Raw genomic sequence first — 27,092 nt, 5'->3', positions numbered from 1 at the left:
CTCAGTAGAGCATAAATTAAACTTTAACATTGTAAAGAAATCCCATGTAAACATTTGGATGAAAATCTTAAAGTTAAAAAAATATATGCATCATTTCACGGGGTCAGCCCTGTGGCCTAGTTGTTAAATTCAGCATGCTCTGCTTTAGTGGCCTGGGTTCAGTTCCTGGAGTGGACCTATACCACTCATCAGCAGCCACGCTGTGGTGGTGGCCCACATACAAAATAGAGGAAGACTAGCACAGATGTTAACTCAAGGCAGAGCTTTCTTAAGCAAAAATAGGAAGGTTGGCAATAGATGTTAGCTTAGGGTAAATCTTCCTTAGCAAAAAAAAATAAATAAATTATATATATATATATAAAATCATTTCAAAGACATTGTCTAAAGCAGGGGTTGGCAAACTACAGCCCGCAAGCCAAATCCAGCTGCTGCATTTTTTGGTAAGTAACGTTTTATTGGAACACAGCCATGCTCATTCATTTATATATTGTCCATTGTTGCTTTCATTACACAATGGCACCATTGTTCGGACAGAGACTGGCAACAAGTTCACAAAGCTTGGTGACCCCTGGTGTATAGCTTTGCTACTCAAAGTATGGCTCATGGAACAGCAGCAACAGCATTACCTGAGTGCTTGCTCAAAATGCAGAGTCTCAGAACTCAACCAGACTGACTGATAAGAATGTGCATTTTTAAAAAGACCCCCTCCCCCAGTGATTAATATGAATATTAAAATTTTAGAAGCACTGGCCTGAAGAATATAATCCTAAAGATAAATAAAATTACAAAAAAGAGGTGGGCTGATTACTAGATTCATAATATTTTATTACTAGACAACACAGGAGAGGGCTGCCTGCAAAGATTTTTATAAAGATGAAGAAGAGGAAAAAGGAGGTAGATGGCAAAGTATGGAAAGCATCAATATTATATATGAAGGGGAGAGATTTCTAGCATCAATTTATACCCCTAGAGAGGATGGGACATGTACAAACTACTTTACCCCAGATGGCTAGGTTTTTTTCATAAAAGAACCATTACTGTTGAAAGCAGCTCTAGGCCCCATATCACTCTCCTCAGTGCAAAAACAACAAGTAAATAAGAAACCAATTTCCCGATTTCAGCCAAGTCCATTTGGTTGTCATATTCATTTCCTTTTTAAATACTCTATTTTCCCTGTGTAACAGGAAAATTGTTTTTCCAATAAGGCAAATGGGTTATGATTTGCTCCCTGAAAATAAACATGTTATAAAATCCACTCTAAATCTCTATTTTATCATGTGTTATTTGTGTTCCATTTGTAGCAGGCTATATGCTGTCATTTTGGGTTTACTTTAACCAACACTGTAAGGATCTGACAGAGATGAATACCATTTCCTCTTAAAGTTGCAAAGCCTGACCTACCATCGTGTTTGTATTTAGTGTCTTTAAGTTTTCCAAGGTCTTGAGTTGGCAAGTTTCACCATGTCCAAACTAAACACCTCCAAAAGGAAAAGAACAACATATGCAGAAGCACAAGAACCTTCCAACCAACAGACAGTGAAATTCAGACTTGTGAAAAACACATGCTAGCACCAGAATCCTCACTGGAAAAAACAGCTTCCTGAGCTACCCAAAAGATGTCAGGCAGTAATTTGAGAGGAAAAGTTATTGCTCCTTGGGTAACCACTTTCAGTTGCTCAGAGATTGTTACCTTCTGCCCCCAAACACACTCTGCTTTGAACATGCTGGACTTAACAGGTAGAAAATATATTCAAGAAAAATGAGTCCTTTGTTTAAGAGCTTTCAGACTGGACTGTCTTTGATTTCAGAGGTGACAAACTGACTTCCGTCACAGAAAATTTATACTTTTTACCACCCCCCACTCTTCCAATTAAATCTCACAAAGAAGGAAGATGGCTGCTGCTTTATGATCTTTTTCCAGAGCATCATGGAAGGTTACAGCTAGAAGGGAATTCTGAAGAGGCTTACTATCCTTTGTTTAGCGATGAGAAATTGAGGCCCAGGGAGGTTAAGAGCACTGCCCAAAGTCACGCCACAAGTTGACAGCAGATCACCAAGATGTGTGGTCCTAGAGGGCAGTGTTCCGTTTTAAGTCTTTGCACTTCTTACTGCTTAGTCCGGTGCTTGGCACACAGTGGCCATCCAGAAACTGTTCTGCTGCATACAGATCCCTGAATTCCAGTCCAAAATTTTTTCTATTGTACCATGCTCGTTCCTGTTTAACAATGGATTAATCTCACTTTGATCTTCCAAAAGAATCAAAAGTCACATTTCAAATTATGCTTTTACACAGGTATAATTAAATCTTTAAAAGGTGGGATGGCAAAGAAATTAAAGGCTAGAGCATAACAGACATTTTACAACCTGCAGATGCCAACAGCAGGCAGCCCACCCTACGCTGCCCCCCTTCCCCTACAGTATAACGGCAATTATATTCCAGGGTGAATAATATAATTATCTAAATGAAACCAGAAAGAAAAAAAAAAGCATACAACATAAAAGGATTAGCTGTTCAAGGACTTGCGGTTGCAGGAGGCAGGAGGATGGATCCAGGCTGACAATTTCATAAAGTAGCCATCAATTATTTAAATCATTGTGACTTTTCAGACAGCATTCTGGACAGCAAGGGAAAAACACTCTAAAATTTTGAAAACCATAAATTAGAAGAGAGACGCTTGTTATTTGGTTTTGGAGTGAAACGTGCTTTGCCTTTAGAGAAAGGAGCAAAAGGAAAAGCAAAGTCACTTGTTTACAAGACATAATTCAAGATGTTACTTTTCTGGAAGTTCAGCAGAACCAGCTTTTTTTTTTTTTTATAGTATTAAGTGTCAGTGCTGTTAAAATCTAGTGTAAATAAATTACTCAGTACATGAAAGGAGAGCAGATTTTAAATAATACTGCAGGTAGAATGGAAAGAGAAGTGGGTCAGCAGAAGAGAGGCCTGGATTCTACTACTGGAGTTGCCATTTACTAGATGTCACCATGGACAAGATACTTAACTTGTTGAGCTTGACTTCAGTGACACAGGTGGATTAAAATTCTAGCTCTAAAATTCTGTTGGAGTCTAGTCTTTCTATGACAGAGAATACCAATGCTAGCTGGGGAAAATTAACACTGTAGGTTAACCATACACAGTCTTTTACTAAAGAGAGTTAGGACTCACAGAGAATATTTGTCCCACGTATATGAGTTTGGTTACAACATTCTTTGCTATGTTATATTTCTGTCATATAAAGAAACCAGACTGTTCCTACATGTCCAGGACTTGAAAGAAGTAAGAAAACAGAATGAAAATGAAACCAAATTTTTTGCCATTACTTGAAGTATTGCATTTGCTAACCAAGTTATAAAGCAATTGATTATTTCTACTCAGGTACAAGGTCTGCAATTGGGTTAGTACTCATGAGGTCAATCTGATCAGGAGTTTCATGAGCCAATTAGCTTGGCTTCTCCTAGATATATCTAGTTGAGAAAGAGTAAAAGTAGCTTTCAATTAAGGCATCTACGATTATTTCTATAAAACTACTCCATAAAATGGGGCCGGCCTGGTGGCACAGTGGTTAAGTTCGCACGTTCCGCTTCTCGGCGGCCCGGGGTTCGCTGGTTCGGATCCCGGGTGCGGACATGGCACTGCTTGGCAGCCATGCTGTGGTAGGCGTCCCACGTATAAACTAGAGGAAGATGGGCACGGATGTTAGCTCAGAGCCAGGCTTCCTCAGCAAAAAGAGGAGGACTGGCAGTAGTTAGCTCAGGGCTAATCTTCCTCCAAAAAAAAAAAAAAGAAAAACTACTCCATAAAAAAAGCAGACATTATAAATATATAACTAATCACATAAATATTTAACTAATGCATTTTAGACAAATGCATGAACTATATAGCAAGATTTTTAAAAATATAATTGCCCGGGGACTAATTATAAACATTCACCAACTAAATTGTAACATTATAAATTACAACTTATCTGATTTTCTTTTGTTTTTCACTTAAAGAGAAATCTTTAATTTTCTCTTATTTATGTTCTATGTATCAAAATGTTTCTGATTACTTGCAGCTTACAAATTTCTTGTCATGCTGGGTGTTCGAGAAAGTTCTTTCTGCACTTACAATTTGGTCCCTCTGCCTTTACTCCTTCTAGCCTATTAATTCCTCTGCAAATGAAGAGGACTTGCTAATTGAATCAAGCCTCTGAGCATGTGTTATATTTTACTAATATGCAGGTGACTGTACATTCAAGAAGGATGTGCATGTACCACCTCTTGCACATTTCCATCTCCCAGGCAGTAAACACACTTTCTTTCTCTCTCTATTCCACCTTCTTTACCAGTGACTGGTGTGTAAGTCAGGCTCCAATTGGCCCAGTCGACCCAACCATCTAACATTCAAAGGTGTGCAAGCAGGCAACAAGAGGCCTCTTAAACATGCCCCTGGCATCTCTTCCCAGAAGCTTAACACAAAAGATCTTGAAAGACGTAAGGTTAGCTCTTGACAAAGCAGGGTTTTGTTTCCCACGTCGCTAGTTCCTTTGAGTTTACGTACTTTTTTAAGAAATCCCTGGGGGAGAAACCTCAAATCTCAGAATAAATTTACTTGTTGTTAGCTCTGAAAGACTTGGTAACAGAATTATACTTGCTCTTTCATCCTATTAATTCCAGGTTTCCAGCTAGCTAAAAGACCCTATGCCATTGTTTTCCCCCTCATGGGCAAGAGCCGTTTTTTCACTCTTACATGGATTTTCTCCTCTACTATTTGAGCCAAAAGAAGAAAACTCATTCAGTTCTAACGGAGTCTGCCACCAGCAAATCCCTATGACCATCTTTTTTTCAGACAGGAGATTTTTGTGCCGCCTGACTCACGCTCTTTACTGCAGCAGCATGTCTTCAGCAAGCTGCTTTTATTTGTGGGGGGAAGACAGTGGAGTTAAAAGTAGAGAGTGTTTTTCTTGGAAAGGAATGCTAGGTTATTTTTTAAAAATAGAACCTAAAAGTAAGTTTTAAAATAGAGACTAAGAGTAAACTTGAGTATTTTCACTTTTGCCTTTTTCTTAGATTCAACAGTTTACTCATCACGTTCATACTTTTATTAAAGCACTTACCACCGTGATGTACTTGCTTATTTAAGGCTGTCCTCAGTACCACCACAACCCCATTCATCCCTAGAACTTCTATACAAATGATGTGAAAACTTACGACCACACAAAAACCTACACATAGATGTTTATAGCAGCTCTATTCATAATCATCCTACATGAAAGCAACCAAGATGTCCTTCAATAGGTGAATGGATAAACAAACTGTGATATATCTATATGACATACCACATCCATAATCCATAGCATGAAATATCATCCAGTGATGAAAAGAAATGAGCTACTGAGCCATAAAAAGCCAGGAATGAATCTTATGCATATTGCTACTTGAAAGAAGCCAGTCCGAAAAGGCTAAATATTACACAATTCCAATTACATGAACTCTGGAAAAGGCAAAACTATAGACAGTAAAAAGATTGGTGATTGCTAGAGGCTTGGGGGAAGGGGAACAGATGAAGTATAGGGAATTTGGGGGGGTGGTAAAAACCACTTTGTATGATACTGTAATGATAATGTAATGGTAGATATATGACATTATGCATTTGTCAAAACCCACAGAACTTTAAAGCACAAAGAATGAATCTTAATGTATGCAAATTTTTTAAAGATCATTTAGGAGGTTAAGGGATCCCAGGATGGAGTGCAGAATGTCACAAAACCATCTAATTGTATTACAAATGTATAAAAAAATCATTTTGAAAGGAGCGGGAGAAAAAGTGCTGACCCAAGTAATTCTGGAAATTAGTAGAGTCTGTAAAACTAAAGGTAAAAGAAATTGTACATAAGGACTGTGCACTAGTTGATAAAGTTGTTTCCTATAAGGGTATGGGTTACCAATTCTGATATTGTTATATATGTATGCTGGGATTAAACAGTGAAGGAAAAGGATAGTGGATGGTGGGAGCCAGATTTTCACTGTTGGAGAGGGAGGTTACAGATAAGCAAGAGGAAGAGGCTAGAATGATCCATATAGTAATGCATTAGAATTGGAGACATCTGTAGGAACTCATTTTTAGCTTAATAAATAGATACAAGTGGCTACATATAGAAATATGTATAGATATGAACATATACAAAAGTTAGTATACACACACAACTTCCTTTCTCTGTCAGCTGAGAGGGCCTAGTAGCAATGATGCCCAAGGAGCAAGAAGCATACCAAGTCCCCAGATCTTGGTTGCCAATATTATTCTCCAATAACAACAACTTGGAAAAATGGCTGATTCTAGGACTAGAGCAGAAAATATACAGATGGAGCTTGGATCATACTGCAGTGTCAAAAAATAAGGAGCTAAAAAAAAAATCACAAAGATGGGGGACATAGGAGATATAGGTGCCAACTGAAAAGAGCTCCCAATGGCCAAAGCTAGAACAATTTGAGTGACAAAATAAAGTAGTATTGGATTATAACCCACTGTATACATGAAAATCCATGAGTCCATACCGATATAAATAAATGATTGAATAAATATAAAAATGGGAGAGAAGAGACAAATCTCTCTGTAGAAGCATTCCAAATAATATATGCAAATACTCTACCCTCAAGGAAGCAAAGCATAACTCCCCACTCTTTGAATGTATGGGTTGTACAGAGTGACTTCCTTCCAAAGAGTAGATAGAAAGGGGGAAAAAAAGAGTAATTTTCTAGTGGAGAAAGCTGACAAATACTGCCTCTCCCAGGGGATCAAGGTTAGTGTTGACAGTGATAAGTCATGCTGAGAGCCTGTACACTTGATAAGATATGTTGAGAATGTGGCACTTTACGTCTGTGGTCTTCCTTCCCAAAAAACATACTCCTAGTCAAATCATGAGAAAAACATCAGACAAACCCATATTGCAGGATATTCTACAATGTACTTAACCTGCTGTCAAGGTCATTAAAAAAAGGGAAAGTCTGAGAAACTGTTACATCCAAGAGGAGCCTCAGAAGCTAGGACAACTAAATGTAATGTGGTATCCTGGATGGGATCCTGGGACACAAGAAAGACATTAGGTAAAAAAACAAGGCAATCTGAATAAAGTATGGACTTTAATTACTTAGAATGTATCAATTTTGGTTCATTAATTATCACAAATGCACCACACTAAAATAAGATGTTAATAATAGGGAACACTGGGTGTGGGGTATACGGGAACTCCTTGTATTATCTTTGCAACTTTTCTGTAAATCTAAAACTTTTCTGAAATAAAAAGCTTACTTAAAAACAAATATTTAATGCTACTTGCCTTGGCAAACAATATAGGTTTGCTTTTATACACCCTAATCCTAACCGTGTAAGTCAGAGGACATCTTTTAACATAACTGTTGGCAATTTCCATTTTATTCACTCAACAAGTGAGTGCCTACTATGTGTCAAAAGATTTCTTTTGGCTCTAAAGCAAAACTCTGAAAGGATGGAAGAAAAGGGGAATTTCTTGTTCTAGAGGTAAGAAATTAACTGCCAGGCCAGCCCTCTCTCTGCTCAGGCAGGCTGCTCATGCTGGTGAAGCCTTGGAAGCCATGGGCAAACACAGCAAGCAAGGTCACCAGAGCACTTCTGCAAACACCTGATAGGCAGCCTTGACCTTGGAACAACCAAGGAGAGAACAAATTAAAAAGTGCTTTGTGGAATAAAAAGGAAGAAGCAATTAAGCTCCCGTGGTTGAAATGGGGCAAAGAGAAGAAAGTAGTGTGTGTCCAACGAAGAGAGGTACAGAATGGCTCTCATTTAAGTGCAGTTATCTGAATTTGACTTTGTAGCTATTTGCAAGTGAATACTCAGGGTATCCTGGACTCCAAAGATATGACCATCCATCAAGGGAATAGCTGTAACTATGGAGGGAAAAAAAAGGAGATAAAAATGAGGAAGAAAAAAAAAGGGAAACTAGAAGCCTAGATGGATTTTTTTCTCCTCAAAATACTCTATTTCCAATAAGTACAATCTGAAAAGGACATAATGACATAGATAACCTGTTAATGAGTTCACTGCATGTTGCCTTTTCCCCAAAGCAGGACTTTAACTGACAGAGCTCCTGTGTATCTAAAAAGGTAACAAATGAGAAATGTACAGCTTAATCTGTAGACAAATATGAACACACTGCAGCCAAATGGCTGTTCTTGTGGACAGAGGTGACGAAGAACCCCATCCAGTCACTGCCTGTGCGGGCTCAGAGAGGAAAACCTGATGAAGATTGATGAGCACAATATTTATCCCAGAAAGTAAGCCTGTCTGGTTTGTTTGGCCAATTATGACAATCAATCAAAAGAACGACTTCAAATCTGAGCTGAGCAAAATGTTGGGGCTCACCAAACCTCAGGCAGCCATGAGGTCACTACCCAAAGCTTTGGTCTGGAGGGAAACACTCATAAGAAATGTTCTGTCTTCCCTTCAGAGCTGGATTATTGGACTCCTGCCTTGGCTGGCCTCTCTGACCCCAGGCTCTTTGCCCTCTAATCCTGTCTGTGGAGTGTCAAGCCCACTCTCCCTTAAAAAAGCAGCCATTAGAATGCAACCCCCTCTTCAAGACTGTACCTCTTCCCACTTCGAAAGCACACTGTTCTGTTCAAAGCTTCAGACCCCCAGAAGAGTTTTGTGCCCCCTGTTAGCCTTATTTCTCACTCTCCATTCATTCCTTCACTCATCTAGACTAATCTCACTGTCTCAGGAACACTCCTTTTGTGTCTTCACTTATGTTATGTCCCTTGTTTGGGTCACTTTCTCCTCTGCCTTCCCCATATCTACGCATCCTACAACGCCCAGTTCAGGACCCACCTCTTGCCTCAAGTTTCTGGAGTCCTCTAGTCCTCAGTAGTCACTCTCTTCAACTCTTAAACTTCTTCTGAACCATCACATTCAGCGTTCAATTATAAACTGTCCTCTACTATTCTCAGATTCAAAGGTGTAAGGAGCTCTGATTCCCTAACTAAATTGGAAACTCCTGAGAAATGGGAGGTGTGCTTTAAATTTTTTTGGTATCTCCACATTTCCTTGTCTAGTGATAGCACAGAGCAGGTGCTTAATAAGTAAATATTTATCATTTAGTTTTATTAGGATTTCAACAGCAGAAATTACTCAATAGTATAATATCACTCTTGTTATGGTAGAGGCATGAGCTTTTTACCAGCCTATCTTAGGGTGTCTATGCTAAGATAAAGTTTTTGAGTAGGACAGGGTCCTTGAAAAGCACAAAGAAAAACAGCTGCTTTATTTGAACAGTTAATCTTAAAGGGCCATTTGACTTTCAAGCTGAGACAGTCTTGTTTCTCCCTCTTCATTTTCTCACTGGAACATCTCTAAGCCAGAGCTGCAACATCCAGACAGAGCAAAAATTACTTAGGATAAGAACCTCCAAAATTCCCAAGAACAGCAGTTCTCGTCTACACTCATCTGGCTCCTACCAGTAATCTCGCCAGATCAGCAATTCTGCTGCCTCCAAGAATGATAACTATCATTTGCTTGGGCTGTCGAGCCAGCCTTTTCTCTCTTCTTGGTATCTTTTGATGGGATGCTTTTCCTCTTCTCTAGTGTTTAAGAAAAAGAAATGAATCTGAAGATGCCTCTGTTAGCAAGTAAAGTCAAATATATTTCAGGCAAAGGCAGCTCTCTAAAGATCTGAGCGACAGAGTGTTAATGTAGTTCAGTCCCTGTCAGCAGATCTGTCATAAGTCATTACCTTCTCTCCTGCTAATCCACCAAGGAGTGGGCTGAGGCAAGATCAAAACAGACAGCAGCCAATCAACATCTCCAAACACTTAAACCAAATGAGCCCTGTTTCACAGAACATTCTGGTGACAACTAAGATGGCCATCAGTGGGCCTACCTTTGCTTAGATAGAAAGTAAATTCAAAATCCTAGTTTAAAACCCAGGGCTTATCCCTATACTGATGTCATTCTGAAATAGCCTGGTGCTCAACAAGTTTCTTAGTACCAAGTAAAGCTGGTAAACAAGTGTCACTACCTGTAATTACTTTCTCGTTCAGCAGTCCCTCATGACTCCCCTCTATCCGTGTGGATAAAGCCTTCCAGCTTATTCTTTTTAAACTGACCTCATAACCCAGATATAAGAAATTCTTCAAAAGTTGTATCTAAATTAAAATCTTTCCAAACACATTATGAGAAATCATGGATTGTTGAAGAAACATTTGGAATTATAACTGACCTCAAAAAACAAACACTTTGAGATCATTAATGATTCTTATACAACGTACAAGGCCAAGTGCAGAAAATGAGCTGCAGAAGAAAGTTCTTCTCTTCTAGCTCCTGTGGGCTTTCTCAAAAGCCTAGCTGGCTACACTATATAGAAATTAGTTTAAAATACATACATATATATTTTTTTCTCTCTCTCCTTGTTTTGCAGAAAGCTACTTACAGAAGTCTAGTTAACCAGGAACTTCTCTAAGAAAACCAGGCAACCAGACAAGATCCTATTTCTTTTTCATCCAGAAATAAGACTACAAAGATATCTGTAAAAATTCAATTGATCATATTATGTGCCCATTCTGCCTGTATATAAAAATTCTCTCTCACTGGCTCACCGCACAGCCTTTTTCATCAATAGTTATGAGGATAAGTTCCCTCGTAGTGTTACATCAATAAAGGTACCACCTACAGATTAATCACAAGTATGAGCTGGTCAATTTTCCATTAAGGACAGTACTTAAAAGAAATGTTTAGATGGGTACTTTTAGACATTGAATACTCTTTTAACAAAGCAACTACTTTCCCACTTATAAATTTCTATTTATGTTCAGTTTTTCTAAGTAAGACATCAAAACGACACTGTGAGCGACACTATGGTAAAATGCTTAGGGAATAACTGAGAATTCACTTCTGAGATGGCTGAAGAATTAAAATTACCAGGTTTGGTTATGCTATGAAACAGAGCAAAGTGTTAATTGTAGAATCTGGATGATGAGTCTGTGGGTGTTCACTGTAAAATTTTTTTCATCCTTTTTAAATGTTTAAAATATTTTCATGATAAACTGTGGAAAAAAATATTGCCAGGTTCTTACACCGGTTGTTTAATCATGTAGGAAACAAACTGTTGGTAAAAACCAGTGAAGCTTTTCATTTACTAGAAAACATTTTTCCCTTCTGTAGATGTTTTCTCAGCACCATTTCGTTTAATGCTAATGGATTTTCTGAATGGAGCAATCACGTGGGAATGTGGACCAATAATAATAACAATCATGAAACAACTCAGTACGTAGAGCAGCTCAGGAAGCCCTGCTGAATACAAGAGCCCATTGTGTTCTCACCTTTATCTTATGAGGTAGTCTGAGCCAGCACCATTCTCATTTTATAGATGATGGAAGTGAAGCTCAGGGAACATTAGTGGCTTGGGTTGTCTATGGTCACTTAGCTGACAGGGAGACCAGATCCCCATTTTATACACTTTTCCCACCATGCCATGATGAAATTTACATTAGTTATTTTCCTGAATGGCTAAGAAGAATCACAAGAAAAATTCTGCAAAATATAAAATGTATTAAACCAGTAATAGAATTAACAATATAAAAATAACACAACTTGATAAGACAATCTGAAGGTACAGGTGAATACTGTAAGATTCCTAAAGTTGCCATTAGTAACGAAAGACTGAACTTGCTCAGCTGTTTCAGAAGTGAACAGGTAAGCGCAGAAAGCCATGGTGAGAATATAAACAACCGAAGATAAGAATAAAGGCATCTTCTACTCCATCCTCTGGACAAAGCCTGAAGAAGTTACAGGTGGTTAGTTATTCGAGGCCCCTGCTTGTGATGAAGAGGCCAAACAATACTGCTAATGAGTAAAATAAAATAATAAGAGTAAAATTCAAAGAAAATCAAAACTACAAACTGTGGCAAGTTAGTATTTCTCTACATCTAGACAAATACTAAAGAATCAGATCAGACCCCAGGGATCTTGGTCCTAAGACTTATTTTAACACAATGAGGCCATTAGCACCACCTCTCAGAGCTTACAGGAGGGGAAAAAAAAATCAATTGATCTGCTCTCTTTTCAACTTAATGATTTGTATGATGACTTCCAGCAGACCTTAAATGGGACTAATCTATTTACACTAATAAAAGTTGAATCTATTCTGTATCACAGAACAAAATGGCAACAACTGGCTGTGATGCAAATACCACTCAAACGCAACATTCTTCATATTAACATAATTTGATATGATGAAAACAATATGCTACTGCTGCTGGCCATATTTCCTTGGGAAACCAGCAAGGTTACTGGCAGCACCTCGGCTTAGCTGGAGAGATAATAGGTTTGGGCATCAGTGTAATCACCTCTAGCAAATCATTATACTGTAAGCAGCTGTGTCTACCAACCTTCAATGAGACTTAACTAGAGCTCCAGCAATTACTCAGTCTACCAAAAACTTTCATTTGGAACCCTTTTGACACCTAGAATTCAGAAAATTCTGGCCCTATTGCCTTAACAGCAATATTTCTACACTGGTTCCTGCCAGAGGATCTTCAAGGAAAATATAGCAAATTGAATATACTGCATTCTATATAACCTGCTTCCAATTATTAGCAGTACTGGGTTGAATAGTGTCCCCCCGGAAATTCCACATGGAACCTCAAAACGTGACCTTACTTGGAAATAGGGTCTTTGCAGATGTAATTAAGGTAAGGATTGGGATGAGAGCAATAGAGTGGGCCCTAAATCCAATGAAAGTTTCCTTATAAGAGCCAGAAAAGGACAAACGGAGACATAGGGGAAAAGACTATGTGAAGATGGAGGCAGAGATAGGAGTTATCCTGCTGGAAGCCAAGAAACGCCAGGACTCCCAGAAGCCGAAGAGGCAAGGAAAGGTCCTCCTCTAGAGCTTTTGGAGGGAAGGTGGCCCCTAGACTCCAGAACTGTGAGAAAATAAATTTCCGTTGTTTTAAGACACCAAGTTTGTCATAATTTGTTACGGTTGCCCTAGGAAATGAATATGCTAGCTGTAACATGGTCACAAACACTGTGTGCAGCTTCTGCTGCTAATAAATGATCAGTGGGCAAACTCCAGGGAAAAGAGAAAGGAGGTGAAACAGTATCATCTCTTGCTGTCACACCAGGACAGTAGGAGGCAGGAAAAAGAAGTTACTAGATGGGTGCTAGAATACAAAGAACAGGAGAGGGTACACAGCAAGTGAGCGATGAGAGGAGATGCAGGTTGAAATCTAGACTGAGATGGAGGGGTCGAGGAGCACAGTGGGTAGGAGTCAGAAGTCTGTAAAGGAGAGAGTTAAGGAGCAGTCAATGCTGAAATCCACACATATGTGATGTGGGGGAGGAAGGAGCTATGCTTTATAATCATTATTCAATGTTCTCATTAGAAATGATTCCTGACACAGATTTTGTTATTTTTGTCTTACAGAGGAGAACACAGGTACAGAGAGGTTAACAATTTGGTCCTGGCCACAAAGTTTTCAACTGAAATGGCTGGGATTTAAATCCATCTGTAACTGATTCCAAGGCTTGTGTGTCAAAAAGAGCCCTCTGTTATGAACCTGACTGAATTAAAGAATGCCTTAACTATAATTTTTTTATAACTTCTCAGGACAATAGTTGATTCTACAGAGTAGAAAGATCCAGGCCAGTGGCACAAATTCTGGCTGCACACTGAGATCACGTGGACACCTTACAAAACACTGATGGCCCAGGCCCCACTCTTGATCAACTGAACCGAATCTCTGGGACAGGATCGGGCAGTGGTGTTTTCAGAAAGTTCCTGGGTAATTCCAAAGGGTATTGTTGCTGAGAACCACGGCTCTACACCCACAGGTAACAGTGGGAAGCACAGCTGGCTGAGAGCGAGGAGTTTATGGGATGACTCCAACCATTTCACTGCTCAGAAGTACTCTGACAAAAACTGGGGCAGTGAGGAAAATGAAAATAAGCTTTAAATGTTTCCAGATTGCCTAAAATTTTTACTTGCACAGCTTATGTTTTTTCCTTCAATGATGCAGGAATTTGAGCCTAAGCCTTAGGAAAGTCGCCTCTGTCTCACATTGTCCCACATGAGCCAGAAAATGTAGGCTCATCCTGTGTTTGGAAAGAACTTTGCAAAATTCAGCAATGTGCAAGACCAGGAAGCAGCTTCTGCTGCCACTGCAAATATTGTTTTTACAATTTCTGGGCCTGTATGAAACAAAGCTGAATAGTATTTTTAAGTGACTACTATTCGCTGCAATGCTAAGAGCTCACAGCATTAGTTTCCATTTCCTAACCTCCAGCTGGCCGTGGCGGTGTATGTAAGGCAATGCATCTAAAACTTGAGTCTCTATCAAAATCACCTGGAGAGCTGGTTGGAACAGAGATTCCTGACCTGACCCCAGAGTGCAGTGAGGGTCAGGAATTTCATTTCTCACAAGCCCATGTGATGCTGATGCTGATGCTGACAGTCCATGGACCACACTTTGAGTTGGGCTGGTACAAGGCAGTGCTTCTCAAACTCTAAGATGCATACAAATTACGTGGCTATACTGTACAAATGCAGATTCTGACTTAGAGGGCTGGTGCTCTTGAGGGTATGGAGAATTCCATGGTGTGAGGGTGGGCAGGGAAACACACTTTACTTGCACCTTTGTTCACATAGTCAGATGTCTATTCAGCAATTTGACAGATACAAAACAAAAACCTTAAGCATTAGTCCCCTGCCCTTTTTTTGGATGGAGACACTAAAGAAGAAATAAGTTAAATGGCATCCCCAAATCAATAGTAAAGTAGGGAACTGAGTGGATATTTCCTCGTGTCTAAGGCATGAACAATTTGTAGACTCCTGTAGACATATATGGCACGGGAGGGTATCCACTTCAATTGACTGTTTCCATAGCTCCATGTCCAGAATGCCAGAAGATCTGACTCAGGAGAAATGAGGAATTTCTCTTAAGAGAGTTCCTCAATTTGAACCACCAGGCTCTGCCTTGCTACAAGTGGAAGTCATTTTGCAAAAAAGTGACAGCAGTAGAGGAATCTCAGAGGGTAAGACGATGAGGAATGTTCAATTCTACCTTCATACTGATAGCATTAGAGGCATAAGAATTGTGACATTTTAATTTAAGTACTGTCAAGAATCTTAAACCCAAGACCATGAATCTTATACCATAAGGGGAAAACATGCACACACATGTCCTTGTACTAAGGAAGTCATCATTAATTCATTCATTTTCCTTCACTCATCTATTCATTAAATATTGAGTACCTCCTCTATGGCAGACGCGGTTCTAGGAGCTGGGGATTTAGGACAGAACTACCTGCAACAAATTTCCAAGCTATTCTACCTGTTGGAAAGTGCCTCGGATGCTGAGGCAAGAGATGCTTGGTTCTATGCTTTTACTTCTCTGTGAGGCGATATGGGGGAGTAAGGGATTTAGAGCAACGTGTTGCTAACCGCCTGAGAGCCCAGGTTTTCCCCCAATCTATAGTAGATTGAGACTTTTATAAAATACAATAGAAACAAATTACTAGAAAAAAAATTTTAAAAACCACAAAGATATATAAAACACAAATCTTTTTTTTATTATTAGATCAGATGATGTCAAGTTGCTTTAAAAAATGAGAGGGGGCATCTAGACGCTTACTCTCAAATTCTGTACATCTCATAGCAGATTGGTAACCAACAGTCTGCAGACGAGCATACTCCTCAGACTATGCTTTGAGTACAACTCATTTAGAGCACTGACTCCAGGGTCAGGTTGCCTGCCTTTAAATTACAGTTCTAGTACTTGCTAGCTATGTGACTGTAGGTAAGTTACTTAATTTCATTGTTTCTCAGTTTCCTCCGCATAATAGGAATACCACCGTCACAAAGCTGTTGCCAATAAATGTAAAACACTTACAAGTCAATACATATAAAGCACTGAGAAAAGTGTCTGGCTCATAGTAAATGCTATTACACTGTTAGCTGCTGTTATTATTACTATTACTACTACGAATGCTATCATTACTACTATTACTACTTCTATGAGTCCTACTGGTACTATGCTGCTGTATCATTTGGGGCTAACACTTGCATAGCTGTTTCACCTATAAAATGGTACTTGTAATCTCTTCCTTCCTATTTCCTTCCTTCCTTTCCTTCTAGGAATTCTGTGCCTAGAAAGTGAAATTACCAAAGCAAAATCACGTTATCACCCATGGAAATGTCCATTATAACCAGTTGTCTATACTGCCCAGATGCCATTTCAGAGAGGTAAGGACCAAGTGTCCGAGGGTTCTCCACATCTGCACGTCAGCACAGAAATGACAGCAGCACTGAGATAGCTGTCTTTCCACTCTCCCTGAAGAAGTCACTTGGGCTGATGCTATGTGACATTGGGTGCTGCCTCAGGGGAAAGGCACAACCCTTCTGCTCTGTGACCAAACAGTCTAGTAGATGGAATGACTTTAAAGCACACTTTTATGCTTAACGTCACTGAATACTTAACCCACCTGCACCTTTCACACATACATATTTCTCCAAGCTCCCTTCTTAAAGTTGTTTTGGATTCTCAGCTGAAATTTTTTAGAATTATTTACTTTTTCTTCAAATTAGTCACCTACAGTTAGCCGGGAGCGGCAGGAGGAGTTAGCCTGAGCGGCTGGGTTTGCAGGCTCTGCTTTGGCGGCCCAGGGTTTCACCAGTTCGAATCCTGGGTGCGGACATGGCGCCGCTCATCAAACCATGCTGAGGCAGCGTCCCACGTACCACAACTAGAGGGACTCACAACTGAAATATATATACAGCTATGTACTGGGGGGCTTTGGGAAGAAAAAGGAAAAATAAAATCTTTAAAAAACAAGTATCAAGGTGACACAGAAACACGTTTAAGAAACTTATGTTAGAAAACAATTTACAATCAATCATTATAAAGCAAGGAGAAAGGAAAATAACCATCTTCTCATTTGCTTTTTAGATCTCACAAGTCTGAGAATACTAAACAAATTTACTGATATGGTCTAACTAATTTGCATTCTCATCAAATAAAATTTCTATAAAGAAAGAGGGCAACAAAACAAACATATAAGAAAGGTGTTTTGGCTCAGAAAACAAATTTGGAGATTAATAACTTGAATGGCCTTACTTTCAAGATTTACTCATTTATAGAGAATGATCACATCTCGACTAGGTCAAAGAGAGAACAGGTAAATTTGGAGTTTTTATCTAGCCTCAGAATAGAGTAATTGATTTAAAGAACAGGAGGCAGAGTAACACATATGAATGACTGGGGACGAGGTTGGGAGTGATTTGACAAGCACAGCAGTTGACTGCCCAGAGGTGTCATTTAGCTGGCAGTGTATGGCCTGATATGGCCCACATTGCAGTCAACTAGTCATGAGTTTTCATGTGTCTTTGCCACTCAAGCTGAAAATTATCATGTTTAATAAGCCAGTATCTTTAGTTCACAGATTCACTCTTAGTACATTGTCGTCTTTTGTTTCCTTTAAAATTCAGTACACTAAGCATATTAAAGTTGCTCTGCACAGCATATAGCATGACACTTCAGGGACACAAATACTGAAAGGTTTTCTGATGGAGAGGAAGTTAATGATATGGTCAGAAAAAAGATAAATGTAAACAAGTTTTTGTCACTCTCTATTTCTCATCTTCCCGCTCTGACTCTGCTGTTATTTATAACTCAAAACTTATTCACTGTCTCTATCCATCTATCCATACGTGTATGCATTCATTCAATAACTTATTTATCAAGTACTTTCCTGGTGCCTGGTACTGTGTTATACTTTTGGAACTTATGTTCTAGTGGGAAAGGACAGAAAATAAACAAGTTAGAAAATAAACTAATAGTTACACTTGCGTTAACAAGGACAAAAATTGAAGTGTTAAAATAGTGACTAACTGGGGAGATCTATTGGGGATCCTGCCAAAAAGGAGAATTCCGTTCAGATGATTCAAATGAAGAAAGATTAGCAAAGAGATGACTTACAGAGGTATCAGCATCACTGAAAGCAACAACAAGGATGCCGAGGCACCTAGAGACTAGTAATAGCAGAATGCTATAATCAAGGGGCAAGGAGAAGAAATGGCGTTGCCAGAGTCCAGTGAGAGCTGAAGCTATGGACAAAGTGTCACCTGGCAGGACCTCTGGTTATGAAGGGATGATGCACCCACAGCCAGAACCATGATCCAAAGAGGAGAGGAAGGAGACAAGAGATAACCCAACTTCTTCCTCCTCTCACCCTCCAATCTGCTGCCAGTGCTTCCTATTGGCAGAACCTGATCGTGAGTCACTTGACAAGGGAGCTTTGGTGCCAGAGTCCAAAGAGTTTGACTTTAGTGTTGAGAATGGACTGGGGGGCTCAGAGGGGAGGGGAGAATCGAGAATAACCCGGGAAGGGGACCTACTTAGGTAGGATAGTCAGGAGAAGTTTCCCTGTGGAGGTGACATTTGAAATGTGACTTAGGGGGAGAAGGTCCCAGCCACGCAAAGAGCCAGTGGAAGAGTAATTCAGCACAGGGACGAGTGAGCACAAGCCTGTACCATTCTCCCTTCTCTGCATCCCGTACTCAGTACAGATCCCTCAGGAACATATCTGACACAGACCCAGACAATCCAAATTAACTCTTTTCTAGGTTTGATGCTATTACTCAAGTTCTGGGAGAAGTAAATGCCTCTATTCTATTTTCTCAATACTATAGGAGAGTTTCTTTTAAAAAAGAATGCTCATAACTAGGACACTTCCCTATGGAAGGTCCAGCATTTCTATTAATTCTAACGTACAAAGAAGGAAAAATCAAGAAAGACACATGTAAAGGCAGGTAAGGGCAAGCAAGTGAAGCAACTATAACTCCCTTCCATTTATACAACTTTTCTTTGAAGAGCCTAAGCCTTCCACATTCTGAGATATCCTCACATCATACAAGTTTTGTAAAAAATCCTAGTGTGCACATCATTCTCTTAAACGAAGAAACATTATAAAGATTCAACTACAATGTAATGATAGTTAACATATACCCATAATTTAAACTCATACTCATTTTCTTTTAGTTTTATATTTACCTCCAAGGCATTGGCTAAAATGGATATAAAATAAGTATCTCAAGCCTATTAATCCAAATATCTACTGACAAATTATTTTATTTCTATTGCCCAGAAACCATTTCTTTATACAGTCAAAGTAAAATTTTCAATATTAACAAGATCATCACTGAATCAAATGATCTGACTTTTGAAAGCCAGTTTGCTGGTCGGTTCCAGTTCACCGTGAGCTAGCCAAGTTCTTTACAGTAAGTCTGCCCACAAACGATGCAGAGGGTTTCCTGTTGATAAGTAAGCTTAGGCTGAGTAACTTCCTTTCTGTAAGTCCTTCACATTCCAGGATGCATTCACCAATGGAAAAAGAATTCCTTTCAATGACAAATTCCAGGCAATTAATGAGAAGTTGCCTGCATGTTAATGAGACTCACCATCTCCCATATTCAAGCTAATCACTTTTTTCTTAAAGATCTTAAGGAATTTCCATTATCTCTACATTAGTCCTAAATTTCCCTGGTGCCTGTTTAATTTATTTCCTCTTGTTTTGTCCCTGATGACTGTGGAAACAGATGGTAATTATTCTTTTTTCAATTTGTGACTCTTGCCAAGTCAATGAAAAGTGTTGATAAAAACAGCAAGTTCAAAGTAGATCATTACCTGAAGGAGAGGCCGCTGTACACCCAGCACCTTCATGGTGTCTGCGTTAGCTAGGATCTTCAAGGGGTCAGATGTTTTAGTGACTCCTTCAATCTCCTTGTTGATCTCAGCCAAGACTTGATTGAGAAAGATGTTTTTGATGTACACAGTCAGAAATTCTCGAAGAGGACATTGTTTGGCTGGGCCAGGTCCCAGGGCATGCTCAATCTCCTGAATAAATCTGGAAGACAGACAGAGTAAAACGGCTGCTAAATGTATCAGAAAAACAGTTAGAGAAATATGACAAAACACACATGGGGATTTCTAGGCTTTGGCTATTTCCATGAAGAGATGCGAGGAAATTCCCAGAATTCTTAACAAGAGCATCACTATATTATTCATCTATATCTTTTTTTTTTTTTTAAAGATTTTATTTTTCCTTTTTCTCCCCCAACCCCCCGGGGTACATAGTTGTGTTTTTTTAGTTGTGGGTCCTTCTAGTTGTGGCATGTGGGATGCCGCCTCAGCATGGCTTGATGAGCAGTGCCAGGTCCGTGCCCAGGATCCGAACCAGCGAAACCCTGGGCCGCCGAAGCGGAGTGCGTCAACTTTACTACTCGGCCATGGGGCTGGCCCTTATATCTGTTTTATTTATTTATTTATTTTTTAAAATACAAGTTACTTCACTAGTTGAATAGAAATTGGGTCAAATAAAAAAATGTGACTTCTAAACTATGGGGAAAAAAAAGGAGATACGAAAAAATATTTTTACTAATTCAAGAAAGAAATAAGAATACAAGAAGCAAAGGAAAGCATGATAAACAGAAAAAAAATGTGATTAAAAGCACACCCTACACATATAAAGATTCTCACTGAGATCTTTATATGTGTAGATAGAAATGTTAAAAAAAACAAGAGAGAGAGAGAGAATAAAGGACATTCTTTCAATTTGTGATGATGCGTAAGTTGTGAGGTTATGAAAGAGAACAGGATGGGAAGTGGGGACAAAGGAGAACTTCAGCCTTATTTGTAATTACCTATTTCCTTTATTAAAAACCCTTAAAGCATATATAGCAGAATGTTAATAACTGTCAAACTCAGAGATGAGTATGCAGACGTCATATTATTCTTTGTACTTTTCTGTCCTGGCAGTTCCTGCTTTGCACAATTCCGATATGCACAAATTTAAGTTACTACAGTTTAGTTAACAACACCAGTCCTCCAAAAACAAGGTTTCAGTCCAGTTACCACAGTATATTACCTGTGAGTAACGGCATAAAGGACAAACTTTGCTGCTAATTCTTCTGTCCAGAAATCTCTATGTAAATAATCGATGTTCATCATGATCAATTATCAATCATGCCACTTCTTTCAAAGTCTAGCGGTGATTGATCACTGTACATCTCTCATTTGGTTCATGTACAGACAGTATAGCCTGTAGTTGTGTTGTCTCCTTGACTCCCAGTGATAAACCCATGTGATATTTTACAAAAATGGATAATTAAAAGAGTGAATTGGCCAAAAATGATAAGAGTACAGAAAAAAAAAAAAACTAAAAGTGATAACACTGGAAGTGAATTTGAATTGAATATAAATGGATTTATGGAAGAAATAGTCAACATTGCCCCATTTAAGAGGCACACGCAGCCAGAGTGAAGGTGAACTTACTGACGTAATGAGGAAAGTGGTTGTGAGGAAAGGGAGAAAGACATCCCAGAGGAAGTGATGCCGGCAAAAAACTTCACCTTAAAGGAACTCTTGGAGATATTTCAGGACATGGAAAAGCAAACAACAAAATGCTGGCAATTGATCTAAACTTGGAAGGAGGAATGACATTTCACCAAGGCATAGAAAAGATGCTCACTGTATACTGTAAAATATGCAACAAAAAGAAGGCGTCAAGCACTGTTGAAACTACTCTTGATAAGATTTAACAAAGAAATAAAACCTTACCTCTCAGTGTTTCTAATGTCCCAGTGTATTAAATACATATTAGTTTTCTTATTTTTTATTTCTGTATACATTTATAACCGACAGTAAGAGAGTTTGAATGTTTTCATAAAAATTTTTTAAAGTCTTGAAACAACTGCGATTTTCCCCATTGGTTAAGATTGCTTCACAGTGATTTTTACAGTTCCACAATGCTATACAAAGCAAGGGCTGCCTTGTAACTTAAAATTTTCTCAAAAAAAAGTAGAAAGGAAATCAAATCAAATCAAGATAAAAAAAATGAACAACTAACTGGGAAGATATATCTGCAACTTGTATCACAGATGACAGCTAGGAAAAAACCAAACAACTTACTAGAAAAATGATCAAAGGACACGAAAAGATAGTTCGCAGTAAAAGAAAGACAATGGCCATTAAACATAAGAAAAAATTCTTAACTTCATTCATAATGATTAAAATAAAAAGTAAACTATACTGAGAAGTCATTTTTTACATCCATGCATTGGCCAACTTCCAAAAGTTTGAAAACACACTGTTGGCGTAAATGTGGGGAAAGAGGAATTCTCATATATTGTTGATGAAAGTGAAAAACAGTACCACCCTTATGAAGGGCAAATTGGCACTATCATTCATAATTACAAATGCATTTCCTTTTGACCCAGAAATCCCACTTTTGGGGAATTCATCTGACAGCTATACCCGAATATGATTATATAGATCAGTGTAGCATTGTTTTTATGGCAAAAGACTGTCAACAACTCAAAACATCCATCAATCAGGGATTAAATAAACTGCGGCATATCTACACATTGGAATACAGTGCAGCAACTCTGCCGCCAAAACGTGGAAGCTTTTGATGCACTAACATGAAAAGATCTCCAGGACATATTGTTAAGCGAGAAAAGCAAGGTGCAGGTCAATATGTATTTAGCAGTATTTACTACACTGACCTTTGTGTAAGAAGTACGTATCCCCGTTTGTTTATTTTATTATAAAGACACCCTGGGAAAACTCACAAAAAACTAATAATTGTGAATACTTGTAGAAGCAGGGGTAGGGGTGGGGTCTGGAAGAGGAGTGGGAACAAGACTTTTCAATTATAACTTTTAATAATCATTTGATTTTTTAAAACCATGAATGATTAGCTACTTAAACAAAATTAAAATAGAAAATAGAAAAACTACCTACAGTAATATCAAAGAGTATACTTCATAAATTGCTTTCTAATTAGACCACATTTAAAAGTTTGGTGTAAATGTTCCTTAAGTTTAGCTATTTAACCTAATAAAGAGTTCCTTTACTTAATAAATAAATACATTGTGGTTAATCTTGCATATAACCAGTTAAACATTCCATTAACCTCTGGGTTGTGTGTGTGTGTGGTGGGGAAGGGAGGAAGTACGTATAGGATTATCATAACGAAAAAGTAACCCAAAGAATGCAGGAAAGAATGTGGAAACTGAGAAGCAATGAGGAACAGCAATGAGGCTTCTTAATTGATGTTAGCAACATGGAAAAGGAAATAAAAGCATGACCCCAAACAAGACATAATATATCTTCAAGGAGAGAGTGAGTGGCAGAAGGCAGGGAAAAAAGAAAAAATAAAAGTAGACCGTTAACCATGGCCGTAATTTTAAGATTTCCAAATCCCACATCTTGCTATGTTGACCCCTTCTGATGTCACCTAACCCTGAGAGAAATCCCCCACCCAGGTACATCTTGGTCTCCTTGGTCTGCCTCGGAAAGTAAACCACGGTTATTAATTTGCTAATGAGTAAATACACCAAAGGTCTTTTTGTCTTATTTTTTTTAATATTATGGGAATCAATCATCAGAATCCCTATTTATTCTTTTCAATGAGACTTAGAAAAAGAGTTTTCTGAGAAGTACTTCTTACATTTTCAAAATCTTTAACATTTATTAAAACAATATTTTTAGCAGTTAACCTGCTCCTAAACAGTGACAGAAGGCTCTAAATTATCCACATTTTCTTTTTTTCTAGTCCCTTATTTGCCCTTGGTGTCCCTAAGACATGAAACCGCTCTGAGCAGCACTGATGGAAGGGCTCCCATCACTTCCAGCTGAATGATTTCTCTCAAACACAAATCATTTATTCCCTAAAGCGCACACATCAGTCTAAAATGACACATCCAGGTTGATGTTGTCATCTCTACCTCGAGGGGACCCATTCAACATGTTTCCAAATCTGCTTTCAGAGCTGTGAGGGCCCTCACTGTGCAGAAAGCATGAAACATGCGAGAGAGGATGAAAGAGAAAAATTATGGCTGTCTTATCAGCCCCTTTTTTACCGTAGTCAAAAATGGGAAGCAATTACATTAAATGGGCAAACTGCCCTTTCTTGGGCAGGAAGGACACAGAATAAGAACTTTCCTAGGTATCCAGCAGATAAACCAGACTCACAGAAACTACAGGGAGGGATGATCTAAGGAAGAAGAGTGGCCAAGAGCAGAACACTTAGGGTGGGTCTTCCTGAGTCTGAATCTTGAGTGTACAGACTTGGGCAGATTACTTAGCCTCTCTTAGTCTTACTTCTGTATTCTATAAATAGATATGATAATACACAGGATTGCTTTGATGATTAAATGAGGAAATAAAAGTTAAGCACCAGCACACAGGCTGACACATAGTAACTGCTAAGCAAATGGTAGCTGCTGCTATTTGTATAATTACTACCAGCATGCAAACCCAAATGAGGTTGGAGATTCAAGGCAAGTGTGACATTTTTTATGATTTTTTTCACCTTGTCCTTTACTTTCCCATGCAATTGTCCATAATCAGCAATTTGGACCACTAGATCAATACTTTGACTATTTCAGCAACACTCTGATGTAGAAATGACCAAAGGTCTATGTGACCAGGGGCCAAGCGTAAATTGCTCACTGCTGTATCCTCAGTGCCTTTAGTGCTCTATGGCTAGCACATAGTAGGTAGGACCTCAGGAAATATTTGATGAAGGAAGTGCTGAATAAAATAATTAACAGGTCCTTTAACTTCAACCCATAGTTCCTGAGACTAGGGTGTGACCTCTCTGACAAATAATGCCCTTCTCACAGGAATTTGGACTAAAGGTCCAAATAAAAGATTAAAAAAAAGAAAGAGACAAAACTCATCCCCTATCTCCACCACTGCAAAGGTTGCCTCTTACTGAAAGAACATTTGCTAGGCCTTGGCCACATCTCCATGTTGTTTTTCACTTTGTACAACATGATTGTTCACAATATGGTTGTTCCTGCGTAATCTGCTCTTTCGCAGAGTATTATAGACTCATTCCATCATGCTAATGAACACATTATTAAACCAAACATCTATTAGAGAACATTAGTGCTGTTTCCTGGTTTTATTATAGATAATCGTATAGTGAACATCTTCATTTTGCTTCTGTTTATTTCCACAAGTTACTGGGAATAGCTCCTCATCATCTTTCATGGATGAGTCTATACTTCATTTTCCTCAAATTCCCACAGTATACTGCACAGCTCTGTTCACCTAGTAAGTACTTTAAAAATGATCCGATGGACACATAGATCAATGGGACAGAATCAAGAGCCCAGAAATAAACCCACACATCTATGGACAGCTAATTTTCGACAAGGGAGCCAAGAACATACAATGGAGAAAGGAAAGTCTCTTCAAAAAATGGTGTTGGGAAAACTGGACAACCACATGCAAAGCGTTATCTTACGCCATACACAAAAATTAACTCAAAATGGATTAAAGACTTGAATGTAAAGACCTGAAACCATGAAAATTCTAGAAGAAAACATAGGCAGTACACTCTTTGACATTGGTGTTAGGAGCATATTTTCAAGTACCATGTCTGACCGGGTAAAGGAAACAATAGAAAAAATAAACAAATGGGACTACATCAAACTAAAAAGCTTCTGCACAGCAAAAGAAACCATAAACAAAATGAAAAGACAACCTAACAATTGGGAGAAGATATTTGCAAACTATATACCTGAGAGGGGGTTAATATCTAAAATATATAAAGAACTCATACATCTCAACAGCAAAAAAACTAACAGCCCAATTAACAAATGGGCAAAAGATCTGAACAGACATTTCTCCAAAGAAGATATACAGATGGCCAACAGGCACATGAAAAGATGCTCAACATCACTAATTATCAGGGAATTTCAAATCAAAACTACAATGAGATATCACCTCACGCCCATCAGAATGGCTCTAATTAACAAGACAGGAAATAACAAGTGTGGAGAGGATGTGGAAAAAAGAGAACTCTCATACATTGCTGGTGGGAGTACAAACTGGTGCAGCCACTATGGGAAACAGTATGGAGATACCTCAAAACAGTTAAGAATACAACTACCATATGACCCAGCTATTGCACTGCTGGGTATTTATCCAAAGAACATGAAAACACGAATGCGTAAAGATATATGCACCCCTATGTTCATTGCAGCATTATTCACAATAGCCAAGACTTGGGATAAACCTAGGTGCCTATCAAGGGACAAATGGATAAACATGTAGTATATATACACAATGGAATACTACTCAGACATAAAAAAGGACGAAATTTGGCCATACACGACAATGCGGAGGGACCTTGAGGGTATTATGCTAAGCGAAATTAGTCAGAGGGAGAAAGTCAAGTATCATATGATCTCACTCATAAATAGAAGATAACAACAACAACAAACAAACACATAGAGACAGAGATTGGATTGGTGGTTACCACAGGGGAAAGGGGAAGGTAGGAGGGCAAAAGGGGTAATTAGGCACACATGTGTGGTAATGGATTGCAATCAGCCTTTGGGTAGTGAACATGATGTAATCTACACAGAAATCGAAATACAATGATGTACACCTGAAATTTACATAACGTTATAAAGCAATGTTACAGCAATTAAAAAAATAAAAATAAAAAATAAAAAAATAAAAATGATGTGTTGAATGGGAGACAGGAGAGAGTCAAAGGTATAGAGGAGAATCATCAAAAAACCCAGTTTTTCCAAGAATGCTCCTCATCAGCTCTACGAAGTAAGAAAACATTGAATTTCTAACAGTGAAAAGAATCTCATTAGGAAAGAAAACACTTCAAAGTTAAAAGATGGAACACAGATGGAACCCTGCCACAAGGGTATTATCTAATCTCATGAAGTGCTTTCACACCAGGGATTTCCTATCCTTGTAAATGATGAGAAGGCAAAGACAAAGCCCAGGTATGTCTTGTACATGGAAAGAGAAGGAGAATTAAAGAAAACGATCTACATAATGCTATATGCAGAGCATCTAATTACAGGACTTTGAGGAACTTTCTTCAGATGAGCCTTGTAAACCTAAGGTTGCAAAGACAGATGAACCAAAAAACAAATGAGTAGGCAACTGATTCACACTGCACTTCAATGTCTAAAGCATGGATCTTATTTCCTAAGTTCTAATATTGCTATTTGTAAATATTTAACCAAAGGTTTTCTTTTCAGAATATC

At 38.6% G+C, this 27,092-nt stretch overlaps 1 protein-coding gene across 4 annotated transcripts in view; it reads right to left on the bottom strand.

Moving 5' to 3' along the window:
- Positions 1 to 27,092, bottom strand: part of EXOC4 (exocyst complex component 4) — a 736,472-nt gene that overhangs the window by 203,120 nt on the left and 506,260 nt on the right. For all 4 annotated transcript variants that reach the window (XM_044746180.2, XM_044746218.2, XM_044746246.2 and 1 more), the window contains one exon: positions 19,690 to 19,909. In XM_044746180.2, the coding sequence (XP_044602115.1) occupies positions 19,690 to 19,909 (220 nt within the window). The remainder of the gene's footprint in view (positions 1 to 19,689; positions 19,910 to 27,092) is intronic.

This window comes from Equus asinus, chromosome 1 (assembly GCF_041296235.1).
Source record: "Equus asinus isolate D_3611 breed Donkey chromosome 1, EquAss-T2T_v2, whole genome shotgun sequence".
NCBI classification, from domain to species: Eukaryota; Metazoa; Chordata; class Mammalia; order Perissodactyla; family Equidae; genus Equus; species Equus asinus.
The sequence above is the reverse complement of the archived record's forward strand: the minus strand, read 5'-3'. Positions and strand labels throughout refer to the sequence as shown.